The sequence below is a fragment of the Sciurus carolinensis genome, chromosome 17 (genome assembly GCF_902686445.1).
Source record: "Sciurus carolinensis chromosome 17, mSciCar1.2, whole genome shotgun sequence".
In the NCBI taxonomy this organism is placed as follows: Eukaryota; Metazoa; Chordata; class Mammalia; order Rodentia; family Sciuridae; genus Sciurus; species Sciurus carolinensis.
The window spans coordinates 21,263,919-21,279,840 of NC_062229.1; the positions used below are offsets into that span (position 1 = coordinate 21,263,919).

The 15,922-nt window shown below is 62.3% G+C and overlaps 2 protein-coding genes across 2 annotated transcripts; one reads left to right on the top strand and one right to left on the bottom strand.

Moving 5' to 3' along the window:
- The first annotated feature begins 15 nt into the window (after window positions 1–15).
- Window positions 16–2,397, top strand: Ocel1 (occludin/ELL domain containing 1). Its single transcript, XM_047531749.1, has 6 exons — window positions 16–252; window positions 602–778; window positions 897–1,084; window positions 1,256–1,421; window positions 1,646–1,699; window positions 1,983–2,397. The coding sequence occupies exons 2-6, from the start codon at window positions 701–703 to the stop codon at window positions 2,103–2,105; spliced, it is 609 nt and encodes a 202-aa protein (XP_047387705.1). The 5' UTR covers window positions 16–252; window positions 602–700; the 3' UTR covers window positions 2,106–2,397.
- Window positions 2,398–4,481: 2,084 nt separating this feature from the next.
- Window positions 4,482–14,364, bottom strand: Nr2f6 (nuclear receptor subfamily 2 group F member 6). Its single transcript, XM_047531964.1, has 4 exons — window positions 13,419–14,364; window positions 10,036–10,130; window positions 6,821–7,381; window positions 4,482–5,194 (listed from the first exon to the last, which is right to left on the bottom strand). The coding sequence occupies exons 1-4, from the start codon at window positions 13,694–13,696 to the stop codon at window positions 4,923–4,925; spliced, it is 1,206 nt and encodes a 401-aa protein (XP_047387920.1). The 5' UTR covers window positions 13,697–14,364; the 3' UTR covers window positions 4,482–4,922.
- Window positions 14,365–15,922: the final 1,558 nt, after the last annotated feature.

The following is a 15,922-nucleotide window of genomic DNA, read 5'->3' on the forward strand; positions in this document are numbered from 1 at the left end:
GGGGTTTGATCCAGATACACAGCGGGTCTGGGTCGAGGTGGGATTCGAACCTGCGTTTCAGGGTTTGTAGCCCAGCCCCGCCAGGCCAGGCCCGCCCCCGCGGCTCCAGGCCCCGCCCCATCTGACAGGTCCCGCCCACGTCCTGCCCGAGAGACCCCGCCAGTAGGGGCCAACCCGCAGTTAGTCCACAACCCCGACGCAAGTGCCTTTCCGGAAGCGTACAGAGCTTCAGATCTCCGGACGCTGGGACAGGTGACGCCGGGCGGGAACGATCCGCGACCTGCAGGCGGCGCGGAGGTGCCGGGAGGCCTCTCGGGGGCTGAGACCGGTGGGCTCCTCCTCAACGCCAAGCTCTGGCAGCGCGGTGGTGGTTAACTCGAGTCCGCCCCAAGCTGAGCGGTGCTGTTTGAGCCTTTGCATATCGCCCTTCCGGGTTACGCGGCTAGGGGAGGAGTCTGGGGCGAGCTGGGGACCAACTGTGTGCGTTTATGCAAATAGCGGCGGAGCTGGGGCCGCGCCCGCGGGCGTCGTGGACCGCGCTGGGCTGTCCCGCGCGCCGCCTCCCGCCCGGCTCCAGGCGCGCCCTCCTCCCTGTCCGCAGGCCGCCCGCAGACCAAGCCCGCCACGCGCGGGCCACGCCGCCCCCCGCAGGACCCGCCCCCCAGCTCGGGGACCTGGGAGCTGCGCCTCCCCGAGGCAGATGCCCACCCGGGAGCATTCCCGGGCCCGCGGCCCCCGGAGGAACCCGCAGACCCGCCCTCCTGGCCCTGGGCCCCCGGTGAGTGTGGCCGGGAAGGGTCCACAGGCTGGGCCTTGGCAAAGGTCAGCGCCCCCAGATTAAGAGACCTCAGTCTCCTGACATACACCCCTACTCTCCTTTAACCCCCAACCCGCAGGGCGACCACAAGACCTGCGCCCGCCGCCCTCTGCGCCAGCCCCAGCCCGGGTTCCACAAGGCCAGGCCCAAGAAGATTGTATTCGAGGATGAACTAAATTCCCAGGCCCTTCTGGCCCCCAGGAAGTCTACTGGAGCCATCCCTGGGGGGCCTATGCAGCGACCCGATCCCTTCCCCGACTATGAGCTGTGAGTGTCCCGGGTGGTGGTTCTGGATGCCTGGGAACAGGCAAGGAGCGCCGAAGCTGGGGCTTTGGCCGTGATAGTTTACCAGATGGGAAAAGGGCATTTGAGTGGGGAGGCGGACAGGGCCGGGGAAAGGGCGTTCTTCCACTCCCGCTGACGCCTTCAACCCGGCAGCAAGTACCCACCAGTGAGCAGCCAGAGGGAGCGCAGCCGCTATGTCGCAGTGTTCCAGGACCAGTACGGAGAGTTCCTGGAGCTGCGGCAAGAGCTGGGGTCCACACAGGCAAAGCTCCAGCATCTGGAGGCCCTGCTGAGCTCGCTGCCCCCGCCCCAAAGCCAGGTCAGCACTGGGCACAATCCCTGCTGCCCACAACCCTTCCAAGTGGTCTGACCCAAGCCTCTGGGACACCCACGAGGTCCAGATCCATGGGTGGCTTCTTCCTGTAGGGTGCACGGGTGCCAATGGCAGCCCTCGAGGTCTTCCCTGATGGGTCACTTTGTCCTGAACCTCGCTGTTCTTCCTTGGCTCCAACTCTCCTGAGCCACTTCCTCCTCCCCTTGCAGAAGGAGGCCCAGGTTGCAGCCCGGGTCTGGAGGGAGTTCGAGAAAAAGTGGATGGTGAGTCGGACTCCAGGGTCACACAGCTTCGCCTTTGCACTCCTGACAGTGCCACGAAGCTGGGACACTTGTGCCCAGTTTCAAGGACAAAGACTGAGGTGTGGGCAACCCCCCTTGGGTCCCCTCTCACCCTGCAGGAGCTCTCTTCTTCTCACTTTAAATCGTGCTGTTTTACACTCAAAACAAAAAACTGAGGCTTATAGAGGAAAAGGCAAAGAGCTGAACAGCACAAGGACCATAGGCTAGACTGCTGCAAGGACTTCCCTGGCTCTCACCCTCCCAGGACCCTGGCTTCCTGGACAAGCAGTTGCGCTGTCGCTATCTGAAGGGCAAACTGAGGCACCTCAAGACCCAGATCCAGAAATTCGATGACCAAGAGGAGAGTGAAGGCTCTGTGTACTTCTGAGTGTCCTGGAGACTGGCAGCAAGACCCACGGGGTAGGGATCCCTTGCTTCTCTTCCTGCCTGCCGGCCTCTGGACTTGCTGTCCTCGCCATGCCTGGGGGAGCCTTTGCTGATTGCCAGTGCCATGCTTTGTCCGTCAGCTTTAACGGCCCCTCTTCCAGGACCTGCCGGGAATGCCACCCCGGCCCCTATGGGGACTCCAGACCTCAGTGCCTCCGGTGGCAGCACCCTGCTCTCCAGCCCGCCCATCCCGACCCAGGGAGTGAACACATATTAAATACTTCCTTTCTCCAGTTGCTTAGCACTCCTGATTTTGCTCAGTAGTCACCAAAAAACGAAAAGAAAACAAATCGTTTTTCTGCTGTGTGACTTGGGAGGCTGAGGCAGGAGGATCGAGGCCAGCCTCAGCAACTTAGCAAGGACCTGTCTCAAAATTTAAAATAAGTAAATAAATAAACAAGGACTAGGGTGTAGTTCAGTGGTAAGTCACCCCCGGGTTCATCCCCAGTACAAAACAAAAGAAAACAAACAAAATAACTTTTATTTTCCAGAGGGGAGAAAACACTGAGTTCCCAAGAAAGCCCTGGTCCAGGGTCTTCGGTGGGTCTGAGCACTCATCAGCACACACAGCTCCCTCTCCTCCAGGAGCCTCCAGTGGCCTTCTGGTCAAAGGCAGAGGGGCCAAGAGCCAGCTGCCCTGGGAACCACTCTGCAGGGCCAGCAGTGGAAGGCCCGCAGCTTCCTGGAGAGCTCCCAGGTGCAGGGCTGGAGTCCCCCAGAGGGCCTAGCGCCCAGGCCCCTGGAGACACTGGTCCCACACAGTTTCTCCCTCCTCCACGTCTCCCAGGCAGGCGTGGACACGATTCATGTGCCCGGCCTGGGCGGAGGGTCCTCCGGTGCCACACTCACGCCAGGCCTGGAGGGCGGTGGGGCACCGGTGGGCCAGGATCCTGCCAGGCTTGTGCTAGTAGTCCAGCTCTGCCCTTTCTGAGTCTCCCATGGGAGCCAGGGGACAGGAGCAATCGAGGACAGTGCCAGCCACTGGCCATGAGGATAGTTCTCAAGAAGCCCCTGGTCTGGGGAAGACAGCCCTAAGCCCAGTAACGAAGCTGGCAGCCGTCTTAAAAACCAGGAACATTCAAGATGTCTTCCTACAGGAGGGACCACACGGGTAGGGTTTTGTAGGAAAAGTAGGAGTTCAGCAGCAAGGTCTGTGCAGACTTCTAGCCTGGGGACCAGAGAGGACAGAACTCAAGGTCTGAGTCCTCAGATGTCTTTTGAAGCTGAGAAGTGAGGTGTTGCTGTCCAGACTGGAGTGGACACATAAGGGACCCTGGCCCGGGACAGAGCCCAGAGTCCTCCCCAACCGCTGCCTCAGCCCCTGTCTGCAGACAGGGCATGCTCCTGAGGGACTGTCATTTCACAAGAAGTAGCCTAACGCCCGCCCTGCTCTCCCTCAGGGTCGGCTTGGGTGAGGCTGAGACACTAAGGCAGCCACTCTGGAGGACTGGCTGGCTGCCCGAGGGCTGAGCGCGGTCCTGCAGGGGGACAGGAGTTCCTCCTCTGCTGTGCTGGGAAGGGCATCTTTGGGGACTGGCTGGGGAAGCTCTGGGGATCGGACCCAGGGCCTCACACATGGTAAGCACAGAAGGGTGGCTGCTAAATCCTAAGGGATCTTACAGAGGTCAGATGGCAGGTCCCTGGTGTCCTGCGTAACTGCATATCACATCGACTCAGTTAAATCCACATTTTAAAGTCTATTCCACACTTTTCAAGCGCTAATTAGAAACAACCAAGGGGTTTTTTTAGTCATTTGTAACAAACTGAACTCAAAGCATCTTGAACACAAAAGGGAAAAATCAGGCTCATGAAATTTAAAACATCCAATAATTTCAGGTATGGCTTGATCCAGGTGCTCCAAAAGCATCTTGGGAAACTGGTCTTTCTTAGCTGCACTGCTTTAATTATATCCTCCCAGTTCCAAGTGCTGCCATTGAATCTCATTGGCCTGCTTGCAATCACGTCACCATGAACCAATTACTGTGGCCAGAGAAATGGAGGGCTCCGATTCTGGGCTGAAATCGTGTGCTAGGACTAGCCACTGGTATTTCTCCCAGTGACACTAGAGCCCAGTCACCATGATTAACAGAGAAAAGGCGTTTGGTCCAGGACGTGTATACATCCAACCTCAGGAAGCTCACCTGAGAAGCCAGAGCAGGAGCATGAACTGGAGCCACCTGTGGGTTGGAATCCCCAGCCCCTGGCCAGCTCACATGGCAGAGCTGGCAGGGGGCCTCACTGTGGCGGTGGGTGTCCCCTGGTAGGGAGCAGACACCCTCTTTACCCTCTCCTTGAAAAGATGGCGCGGGAGGCTGTGCAGGTAGGAAACGGCTTTATTATTGGCCATGTGTGTTTGTCACGTAGTGTCCAACGTGGACTCCATGTCCAGAGGAGCAGCCGGGGACATGTGGCTGCCCCTCCAGTCCAGACGCCAGGCCTTCGTCCACAACACCGGGAGGCCTGCCCCACCCGCCCGCAAGTTCATGCTTGAGATGTAGAGGGACAGGGCAGGCCCAGGAGTGGACCCTCCATCCCCGCCCCACCCTGGGCGGGGTCCCAGGGGGACCTGCTGGCCCTGGAAGATCAGTCTCTTTTTGGTTTTATGATCATTTAAAAAACAGGAAGGACGAACATTTCACAGTCTTTAAAAAATAGGTGTCTCAGGAGAGAAGCCAGGGCCCTCTGCCCAGTCCCCCTGGCCTGGCATCCAGTCCCTTGAGGTCTGCAGATCCAGCCAGCGTGCACTGGGCCCCGCCAGTCACTGTCCCGAGTAGGGCCAGTTGAAGGTACTTCCTGACAGCAGCATGTCGCGGATCAGCGTCTCGATGGGCGTCTTGCCCACCAGGCGCATGAAGAACAGCTGGGAGATGAGGGACGCAGGGACGGCGCGCAAGGCCGGGAGCCGCAGCAGCAGGCGGCCGAAGCGCTGGGGCTGGGACGGGTACTGCGCCCGCACGTACTCCGTGAGGGCCACCTGCGCCTTCTCCTGCAGGCTCTCCACGTGGGCCGGGTCCGAGAGGCCACAGGCGTCTGGGGGACAGGAGGGCAAGGTCAGACGGCAGGCAGGGGCACGCACAGGGCCCACAGGGGTGACTGCTCAGGGGCACCACTGGGGCTGTGTTCAAGGATGGGGCCACGCTGGAGGCGAGAGATGGGCCTGGGGGCCGGGGCAGGAGCACAGCAAGTCTGATGCCCGGTCAGCAACTCAGACCCCGTCTCAAACGACGACCAAAAACAAACAAACAAAATCCTGGGGATGTGGCTCGGCGGTGAGGCGCCCCGGGTTCAATACCCCAGTACAAAAAAAAAAAAAAAAAAAAAAAAAAAAAAAAAAAAATTTTTTTAATTAGAAAAAAAAAAAGGGTCCTGTGGTTGTGGCTCAGCGGTACAGCGCTTGCCTGGCACGTGAGGTCCTGGGTTCGAGCCTCAGCACCACATAAATAACGTTGTGCCCATCGACAACTAAAAATATTTTTTAGAAAATAATAATAAAATGGGGCATGTAAGGCAGTGCTGATCGTCAAGGGACACGAGGTGGAGGTGGACCAGAGATCAATGACGTCGAGGTGCAGCCAGGCAGTGACGGCTCCTCCCCAAGTCTGGCGGGGAGACAAGTTCTGACCACTCTAGGTTGGGGAGGAGGGCGGCCCAGCTGGGGTCTCAGCCCGCCTGCTGTGAATGTTGGGGTACCAGTGAAAGTGGTAGCACTCTAGAAGGGCACCGTGAAGTTGGGACTCAAAAGTCTACTGGGGAAAGAAGTGGAGGCAAATCCAGGTTTATCAAATGTAGGCCACCACCCAGAGTGGCCGGGTCTGGCTCTTGCATTCGCAACCCCAAGGAAACATTTGGGGGGCTCTGAACCCTTCCAGCGGGCTGAGGGACCGCCAGGGGACAGACTGGGAGTCTTGTCCAAGGTACAGAATCCCGGCTGGAGGTGCAGCGCGGTGGCAGACCCTATCCTCAGGAGGTCACAGCCACGGGTTTTTTCCCCAGCTGCGGGGAGGGGCGGGTAAGTCTCAAAATTAAAAAGAGCCGGGGCGCCGCTCAGAGGTAGAGCGCTCGGCCCTGGTTCCACCGCCACTGGGTCAAAACAATCAAAACCACTGCGCAGCATCCGCGCAGGGAGTTGCCGGAACGTGGTTAGGTTTGCGGCTGCAGGATGGGCACCAAGGACCTTGCTCCGCCCCCACGGGGCCGCCAAGCCCCACCCCCACGCCCCACCAGCGCAGCTCCGGCCCCCAGCAGGCTGGCCACCCAGGGGCCCCCGAGTCAGGGGTGAGCGAGTCCGGAATCCGGAAGAGAGGCGGCCACAGAGCCCGAGCCCGAGCCCGGCGTCAGGGACCTCTCCCCCGCTCCTCCTCTCCCTGCTCCCGGTGCTCTGATGAGGGGACGAGGTTGGGACCGTGGGAACCCCGGGGCCCGGCCGTGGGCAGCCGAGTCACTGGGTCTCTTGGGTCGGGGTCCCAAGTCCTTGCGGAGTCTTTGAGACCGGCGGTGGGATGTCCTGCAGCCGCTCCCTGCACCGCCCCAGCAGCGCTACACCGGCAGGGCCCCAGCTCTGGGGAGGGGGTGTGGGGTGCTCCTGGGGGCGGGGCCTGGCCCGGGTCCCTAGGGGCGAGGTCGAGGTCCCGCCCCGCCGCGCCGCAGGGTCCTCACCCGGCGTGAAGAGCGCGATGGCCTTGAGGCAGCCGTACTCCGCGGAGTCCACCTGCAGGCGGCCCAGCTTGTCCACCTGCTCCTGGAAGGCGCGCACCTGGTCCATGAAGGCCACAGCGCGCTCGGCGGCCATGGGCGCGGCGTGCAGACCCGCGGCGGCCAGCAGCGGTGCCGTGTGCAGGGGCAGCGCCGCCTGCGCCGCGTTCAGCACGAACAGCTCGCTCCAGCTGAGGCGCAGCAGCGCCACCTGGTCGGCCACCGGCAGCTCGGGGAAGAAGGGCGCGTGGCGCGCCCACTCCACGGTGCTGAAGAGCAGCCGCGCCGCCAGCTCGCACACGTTGTCGATGCCCAGCACCGCGCCCGCCGCACCGCCGCCCGCGCCGAAGCGCCCGGCCGCCGCGGGGTAGGGCTCGGCGCGCAGCAGCTGCGCGATCAGCTCCGACACCGGCTGGCCCGGGAACAGGTCTCCGCCCGCCGCCGCCAGCGCCGAGCCCGGGGGGCTGCCCGAGGCGGCGGCCACGGCGCCCGGCAGCGAGTGCGGGATGCGGCCGCGCTGCACCGCTGCGGGGAGGGGGGCAGGAGAGGCAGGCGTGAGGGGCGGTGAGGATGGGTGGGGACGTGGGGGACGTGGGGGGGGGGCGAGGCCGGAGGGAAGCAGGAAGAGGGAGGGAGACAAAAGCGGGCAGCGGGTCACTCCGCCCCTCTCCTCCAAGGCCCCAGCTCAGCCTTCCTCAGGACCCCAACCTCACCCCCGCCAGCTTCAGGGGGTGCGATGGGACAACTGCCTTCCAGATGACCCCTTCTCCCTGGACTACGTGAGCTCTGCCCGGTGGCCTTCCAGGCTAATCTGTGGATCACATCCCCAGCTGCCAGTCGTTGGGTCCTAAGAGCTGAGGATGGAACCAAGGAGGACGCGGGACCCTGGCCAGCTGAGTTCCCAAAGCGAGTGGCCGATACTCCGCCAGCCCCAGGTCTCTGGTGCGCAGACCCACCGTCTCTCCGCCTTCGCCAGGGGCCCCTGGGGCCAGAGCCCGTGTTTGGGTCTAGCTGGGACCAGCGTCCAGTCGGCAACAGGCCCTGGTAAATAATATCTTGTCTCCAGGAGCCTTTCCCATAAGGGAGGAGGCTCCACTGGGGTCCTTGTCCCCAAGGACCAAATGAGTAGGAGGAGGGAAACTGAGGCACAAAGAGGCTGAGGGTGGCCCCAGCGCTGCCGGGCCGTGCTGGGTGGGTGGGTGCAAGGGCAGACGGGGCCAGGTGCCAGGCTGAGGCCAGTTAGTGAGCTCTCGTGAGCTGGCACACCCTGTGAACTCCGGGTCAACTCAGCATGGAGCCAGTGGAGGAGGGGCCATGGGCAGGAACCAGGGGCCCCAGAGAAGCAGAGGCATGAGCTGGAGCGCTGTCAGTCATTTTTGAGTCTGAGTCACTTGTGAAAAGGGTACAGCTGGAAAGGGCCCACAAGTGGTACCCTCTCCCAAGGGGCTTCTCCCCCTTTGCTCAGTGGGATATAAACCCCACTCTCACCAACCCTCCTTCACCAGTCACGTTCCTGCCTCAGGGCCTTTGCACCTGATGTCCCCTCTTCCTCAAAACCCCATCCCCAGCTTCTTGCTCCTCACTCAGCCCAGACTGTGGGGACTCAGATCCCAACCAAAACTCTCTTGCCCTCAGATCCTGTCCTCACCCACCTGCTCTGTGTTTCCTCAGCTATAAAATAGCCATGATGACGATGACCCTGTCACTGAGTTCACTGAGAATCCATACAACTAGCATTACAGGAAGGGCGGAATGGATGATAAGTTGAATCAAAAATAATTTATTGAGCACCTACTGTACGCCAGACCCTGGACTCGGTGCTAGGGACATATCAGTGAACAAGAAAGATCAAGAGCCCTGCCCTGAGGGGACGACATTCTGATGGAGCCCGGTGGGGGTGGCAGGGGTGGTAATCAGGAGGGTTTCTCTGAGGAAGTCATGTTTGAGGAAACCCTGAAGGAGGTGAAGGGGGAAGCCAAGCAGATATGTGGAGGAAGAGCACTGTGGGCAGAGGGAACAGCCCATGCAAGGGTACTGAGGCAGGACCGTGCTCGAAGCACAAGTTCTGATCATGATTGTGAGTGGTGGTCACCCCTGAGACTGGAGATCCAAGGTCCTGATTTGAAGTATATCAGGATTTTAGATCAAATGGACAAGCAGAGGCAAAATCCAGGTTGGGGAAGAAGGACAGGGACAAGGGAGTCACCTTAAAACTTAAAGGGATCAAAAGGAGTAATAAAAGTTGTTTCCTTATTGTGTGGGTTGGTTTTGTTTTTTGATTTTGGGGTTTGTCTGCAGTGCTGGAGATTAAACCCAGGGTGCTCTACCCCTGAGCTACATCTCCAGCTGTCTTTTAATTGTATTTTGAGACAGGGACTCATTCGGTTGTCCAGACTGGCCTCTAACTTGCAATCCTCCTGCCTCAGCCTCCAAGTAGCTAGGATTACAGGTGTGCACCACCACATCCAGCCGTGAACAATTTTAAGGAAAGACTCTGAGTGGCCTTCCTAGCTTCTCCCATAGAGGCCCAGCAAGAAGAAACCAACTTTAAGCAGGTGACACTCAGGTTATACGCTAGGATAAACTGCCAGCCTAGCCATAACCCAGCACAGGGGATCTGGTCAACAGACTGAATTCCGCCCTCAAGACTCAGGGCTCCTTGCAGATACCTCTGGGTTCCACTTGAATTCCAAAGGCCACAGAATCTCAGGCCCAGCCGTGTGTCCATCCACCCAGATCCCCTGGGCAGAGACAGGAGGTTGGACCTCCCTCTGGCTCCCAGGGCCTGAGGTCAGAAGAAAGGACAGGCCACCTTTTGCCTCAATCTGGCCCAGTTCCTGCCTTGGGCAAACACACGGTGTGCGCAGTGGGGGGAGGGGGCCAGTCAAATACAAACATGGGCCTGTGCAGAAGGGACAGGGAGGTCACCAAGGAGTCAGGCTGGGGAACTGCCTCCGAGGCCAGGGGAGCCTGAGAGGGCTGAGAGAGCCCCGCGAGGGCCCAGCCACGCCCTGGGCTCTGCTGCAGGCGGCCATGCATCATAATTGGATTCCTGCAGCCCAGGCGGCTCAGCCCAGGGGATCAGGATCGGTGGTAACGAGGTCAGCAGGCGCCCCAGGCCCCCGCGCACCGACCCCAGGGCCGGGCGTCTGCCGCCCTCCCAGGCCCGCGCCACTCACCCTCCTTCCTCATGCCCACCCGGAAGCACTTCTTGAGGCGGCAGTACTGGCACTGGTTCCGATGATGCTGGTCGATTTGGCAGTCACGGTTGGACCTAGGGACACACAGAAGCCGAGGCTCCCTGTGACACACACCTCCACCTCGCTGAACCACCCTCTGGGCCGCCTCTGGGAGCTACTCCAGGGAGACACCGGCAGGTGCTCCGTGGACTGGGGGTCCCCAAAGGAGGGCAGGGGTCGGCACTGCAGGTTTCCAAATAGGAAAGGGCAGTTGGCGGTGTTGATGGGCGAACCCCGTCGGTGGGAAAGCAGATCAGCACAAGAGGGGCACATGGATTGGGTTTTGAAGGATAAATAGGAGCTCTCAGGTGAATGGAGTGCTTGGAGGGAAAGGGCACAGTGAAAGCAAAAGTGTGGAGAACTAAATGGTTTCGTTGTATTGGGTCAGCGTCAGGCTACGAGGCAGTCACTGTCCCAAGGGTCACTATGAGGGGACAGAAGGGACATAGTCAGGGAGCTGGGTTTTGTGAGCTAAGACGCCAGAGGCCAGGCCAAATGCCAGTTGTCTCTGGGGTCACATCACAGGGGACCCGTCACACTGCCTGCTGAAGGCCTGCGCTGAGGAGGAGCCAGCCGCAGAGTGCCTGGTCCCCCTGAGGGCCCACTGCCACCCCGTCCTCTGAGACCACCCGAGCCCTAAGCCGAGTGGCCCGGTGGCCCCTGCTGCTTCCAGGAGCAGGACGGGTGGCCCCCATCAGGTGCAGCCCCAGAGGAGAAGTTCAGGCCCTTGTCTTCACGTGTCCCCAGAAAGCTCTCCCTTGGCCCCGTGCTCCCCGTCTCAGCATGGACCGGGGCACCCCGACACAGAATGAATCAGACTCCGCACTCTTAAAGGCACGGTGCACACCCAGCTGCGACACCCGGCCCAGCCACACCTGGCGGCCTCCCCAGCCTGTGTGGGATGCTCTGGGCCTGGGGTGAGTGTGCAGGTCCAGACCGGGTCAGGGAGCTCAGAGGCAGGGCCGGCAGGGCAGAGGCCCCGAGGCGCAGCCACTGAGCCCAGCAAGAGGCCCCACTAGGGCAGAGGGAACTCAGGCAGAACCCGAACAAAGCCCCAGCAGACTGCAGGGGGAGGATCCAGGGCAGCCGGCCGGAACGGGCCAGGCCTGGGGCCCAAGGGCAGGGGGCCTACCAGGGCCACCTGACATCAGATGAGGCCCTGAGCCTTTGGCCTCAACTTTCCCAGTTATAGAATTTGGACAGATCTGTCTCCCCAGATAAAGAAATAGTAAGTCCTTCCTGTTATCTCACCTAAAGAGTATATGCTTTGCCCAAACACACGGCCCAATGCAGCCTCCTCTCTGGCTTTTGGCCTTTGGCCTCTAGTCCTATTTTTCTTTCTTTCTGTTTTGGAAATGACATCTTGCTACGTTGCCCAGGCTGGTCCAGAACTCCTGAGCTCAAGCCATCCTCCTGCCTCAGCCTCTGGAGTAGCTGGGACTACAGATGTGCACGCTGCACCGGGACCTCCCCTGTTCACACCCCCTCCACGCTCCCGTCGCCTTCAACCTAGCATTTCAGATCCATTTGGCTCGACCTCCTCCAGGGCCCAGCTCCCCAATCTGCCCCTGAGCATTCACCTGGGCACCCCTCAGGAGCGCCCTCTCCTGCCGGCCACACCCTTCATGCTCAAAAGGCCACCTCCTAGGACCCTCCTCCAGGCAGCCTTCCCTGACCCCCAGGCAAAGCCCCGGGCTCCCTCCCTAGAAGCGCAGACCCAATAGGCTTGGGGCATCGGTGTCCCCTCCAGCCTGAGAGCTCGCTGAAGGCAAGGCTCAGGCTGGGGTCTCACTAGGGGAGGGCATGAAACCATGCAGGCTGTCTGCTTAATGAACTGGAGGCCCAGAGAGGGACAGTGACCCCCCTGGGCCACACATCTCAGGTTCTGAAGAACATGCCAGCCCCAAACAATGCCCCCTCTTGGTGCACCCCAACCCTACCCTGGGACCCTGAAACTGCCTGAGCCCCTCCTCTGCGCTCCCTGAAGACCCGACCAGAGTATAGGCATTTATTCCAGCAGCAAGAATGAGGCCAAAGTCTGGTGGCCCAGTTAGCACTGGAGGAGGGAGCAGGCCAGTCCCCCTCCCACCTGCCCCAACCACCCCAAGCAGGCTCTCACCAGGGACCTGGGGCCAAATTCCAGCCCTGGTGGTCTGGGTCCCCACACGCTGCCTCTGCCAGCCCTTGGTCAGCAGCCCTTGCTGGGGACGCAACGACTCCAACTCAGCCCCCTCCCTTCCTGGCCCCACAGTTCCCCTTGCTGAGCCCAACAGGATCAGACACCCTCCATGTGGGACCCAGGGCAGGTAGCGGGATGTCCTTGGACCCGTTTTGTGCATCAGGGAAATGGGACTGTCCATTCTACTCCTACAGAGACCATGATGTTCCTGGGGGTGTAGGCAAGGGCTTCGCTGAAGGAAAGGATATTCACCCTCCCCAGGCGGGACACTAACCCCCTTTCCAGCAGACCCTCCATCCCCAGTATCAACAGGAATAGCTGGCAGGCCACGCCCTGCCCGAGGGTCTGGGACCACCCAGGGCTGCTCCTTGGAAGCATTTCACTTCCATCTCCTCTCAGTCGCCCCAAACTTCACAGGACTGTCCAGGATCCCCAGGTCTGCACTCAACCCTTGGTGTGCGCGTGGGGGGTGCGGTCAATTCCGGTGGCCCTGCCGGCCCTCCAGTGGTGGTTTCCGGTGACCCAGAGCCCAGAGAGAGACCAGGAGGTGCCCCGCTGACAGGCAGGCCCAGCTCCCCTTCCACAGCAGAGCCCCTCATGTGAAAGAGACCACCCTGAGCCATCCCAGCCTCCTTCCAGCTGCCGCGGTAGCCCGGGCGACTTTGGAAGTGATATTTGACCCCAAGGGCGCGCCGTATCGATCCGCGCGGCCGCAGACAATGGCCCCTGGACGCTGCGAGCTCACGGTCCAAGTTCCACGTTCGATTCCCGCGGGCTGCGCAGCGCGCCGAATCCCCAAGAGAAGGGGGTGGCCTGGGGTTAGGGTCCCACTCCTGACAGCACCCCCAACCCCTCCCCGCGCGTCCATGACCCCTCCCCGGAGGAAGCGGAGAGACGAGGAGCGGGTAGCCGAGGCAGAAGCCGCGAGGGCCCACCTGATGGGGGGGGACCTGCATGGATGCAACGCCAACTGTATACGCAACCCCAGGAATGGAATGGCGGGAGGGGGGCTGTGCCCCTAGCTCCAAGGGGGAGTGGAGGCGCAGGGAAGGTCAGCACCAGGCCCAAGGTGACCGAGCAGGTCAGAGGCCCGCCCCAGGCCGGGGCTGGGTGCCCAGCGGCGGTGCGCCGATGGGGGGCTCACCGGCAGGTGTAGCTGAGGTTGCGGCGGATGCTCCGCTTGAAAAAGCTCTTGCAGCCCTCGCAGGTGAAGACACCGTAATGCTTGCCGCTCGACTTGTCCCCGCACACCACACAGTCCACCTGCAGCCCCGGCCGTTCCTCATCGCCAGGCTCCGCGTCGCTGGCGGCGCCGGGGGGCGAGGCCGAGTCTTCTTCGGCCGCGCGCGGGTAGCCGCCCGCCTTGTCCACGCCGTTCGTGTCGCCGCCCGGGCCGCCCCAGCCGCCGGTCACCATGGCCATAGCCCCAGGGCAGCGGGGCCGGGGCGCCCCCTCCTCGTTCTTCCTTTCGGGCACTCCTCTTGGCCCGAAGGGCCCTACCCGGCGCGCATCCGGCCCCGGCGCGCGGGGGGCACCGGCTGCACCCCCCAAAAAAGTTTTGCAGCAACTTCCTGCGGCCGGTCCGCGCGCCCGGGCGGAACTGGTCGGGCCGGTTCCAGGCCAACTTTCCCACGCGTGCGCGGGGCCGGCGGGGGCGCGCTAGAGGCGTGGGCCGGGGGCCCCGAGGTCTCGCGCCCCGCCGCCCTGGGGCCCCGGCAGGGGCGCGCGGGCCATGACCCGGCCCGGGCTGCGCAGGGGGCGCCCTCTGGCCTGGCCGCCGCTCGGCCTGGGTCTGCGGCCAACTTAGCGGGTCGCCATCGGAGCGCGGGAGGCCGGGGGGAAAGTTTGGCCGCAAGTTGCGCGGCCGCCCGTGGCGAGGGGGAGGGGCGGCGGGCGCGCGCCGGGGCCAGTCGCCGCGCCCCCTGGGTCCCCAGGGCCCCCAGGTGCCCGCCGCGGCCGCTCGGGGCCTGCAGGGCCGCGGGTCGCCGCCTCCCGAGCTGCCGCCCCCGCTGCGGCCGCGCCCGCCCGGCCTGGGCCTGCGCCTGGGCCCGAGCCTCGCTCTCGCCGCCGCCGCCGCCGACCCCGCGCGCCGGCCTCGCGCTGCGGCCGGTTTGACACACAACGTTCCATCCGCGGGGCGGGCGGGGGGCGGGGGCGGGGGCAGGGGCGCGCGCCGCGGGCTGGGGGCGGGCGCTCGTTGCCCCGGCGACGGCCGCCCTTATAAGGGCATGGGTGGCCGCGCGCGGCGCCCGGCGCCGGGGCCGGCGGGAGGGACGGGGGCGGAGCGCGGGGCCGCTGGGCCTGACCCTCCCCCACCCCTCCCCAGGCCCCCGCCCTCCAGCGCTCCAGCCTTAACCCCTGCAGGGCCGCCGCGGGGGCCTGAGCGGCGACTGCCCTCTGCCCTTCCTCTATCGTCGCCAATATGTCTGTCCAGGGCTCTTCCCTCCACCTCCGGTCTTGGACGTTATGTCACTCAAATACCCTCGAGGCACCCCTCGGAAGCCCCCCGCCCCACGCATTCCGAGCAGAAGCAATAATCGGGGACTTTTGCACCCGGGGGCACGCCCCTGCGCAACGCGGGCGCGCACACACACACACACACACACACACACACACACCCTGGGGCATTTCTTTGCACAGTTGCAGGATGGATTGTGTTTGCTTCCTCTTCCAGAAAGTCGCCACGTCCGACCCCCACTCCACCCTTTCACTGCTTGCGTGAACACCTGGTGCCCAGAGTCTCCAGGGAGAAGGGATGATGTGGTCTGGGTCTGGTTGGCCTGGTAGCGGGTAGCGAGGTCAGGGGGTCCTCTCTCCGGAATTTTAGGCCTCTGGGGGCAGGGCACCCTGCAGCCCTCCACCGGCTGGAGGTCGCAGGAATACCGACCAGGGCCTGTCCCTTTCCCCACTTCATTTCCTTTCCTCCTGTGCTTTACAGAAGGGCTTGGCCCGGAGACTAGCCGGCCGAATTACAGATGTCTCCAGGATCCCTGGAGCCGCCCAGCTGCTGCCTTCTCTATCAGACTCCCTGCTTCCACCAGCACTTACTAAGCACCCTTTGCATGCAACACTGGACTTGGGAGCAGGGGATGCCTGAGACTCGGGCTCTAGGCCTGTTAACGTTTAACCGACTGGAGAAGTTCTTCCTCAGGTGACCTTTCACCCATGAGTCCCAAAGATTCAGCCACCAGCCTGTCCTCCCGCCTAGCCCTGGACCCAGAACTGGACACCAGGACATGTGACTGAGCCTTTGAGGGCCACAGACAGGACAGCAGTGCCCTCTGCCCCCATCTGATCTTATCCCTGCCCTCCCAGCAAGAGGCTCAGGGCTGGGGGAGATGCTGAGGGCTGTACCACACTTAAAGGGAAACTGAGGTTCAGCCATAGCCAGCGTCACACCCACCCCTGGGCCTCTGGACCACCCAGGAAGGGTCTGGCTGGGTGTGAGATGGAAAAGAACTTAAACAGAGAATGCAAGGAAGACTTCCCGTAGGTCTGACTCGAGTGGGGTTCTGCTCATAGTCCTGCGGGGGAGGTAGCCCCGGGTGGGGAGCAAATGACACTTTGGTTCTAGAGCTTCATGGGAACCCCAGGTACTAGCTGGCTATTGGGACAAGGATCGGGGTCCCCTGGATGGGATCTGCTAGC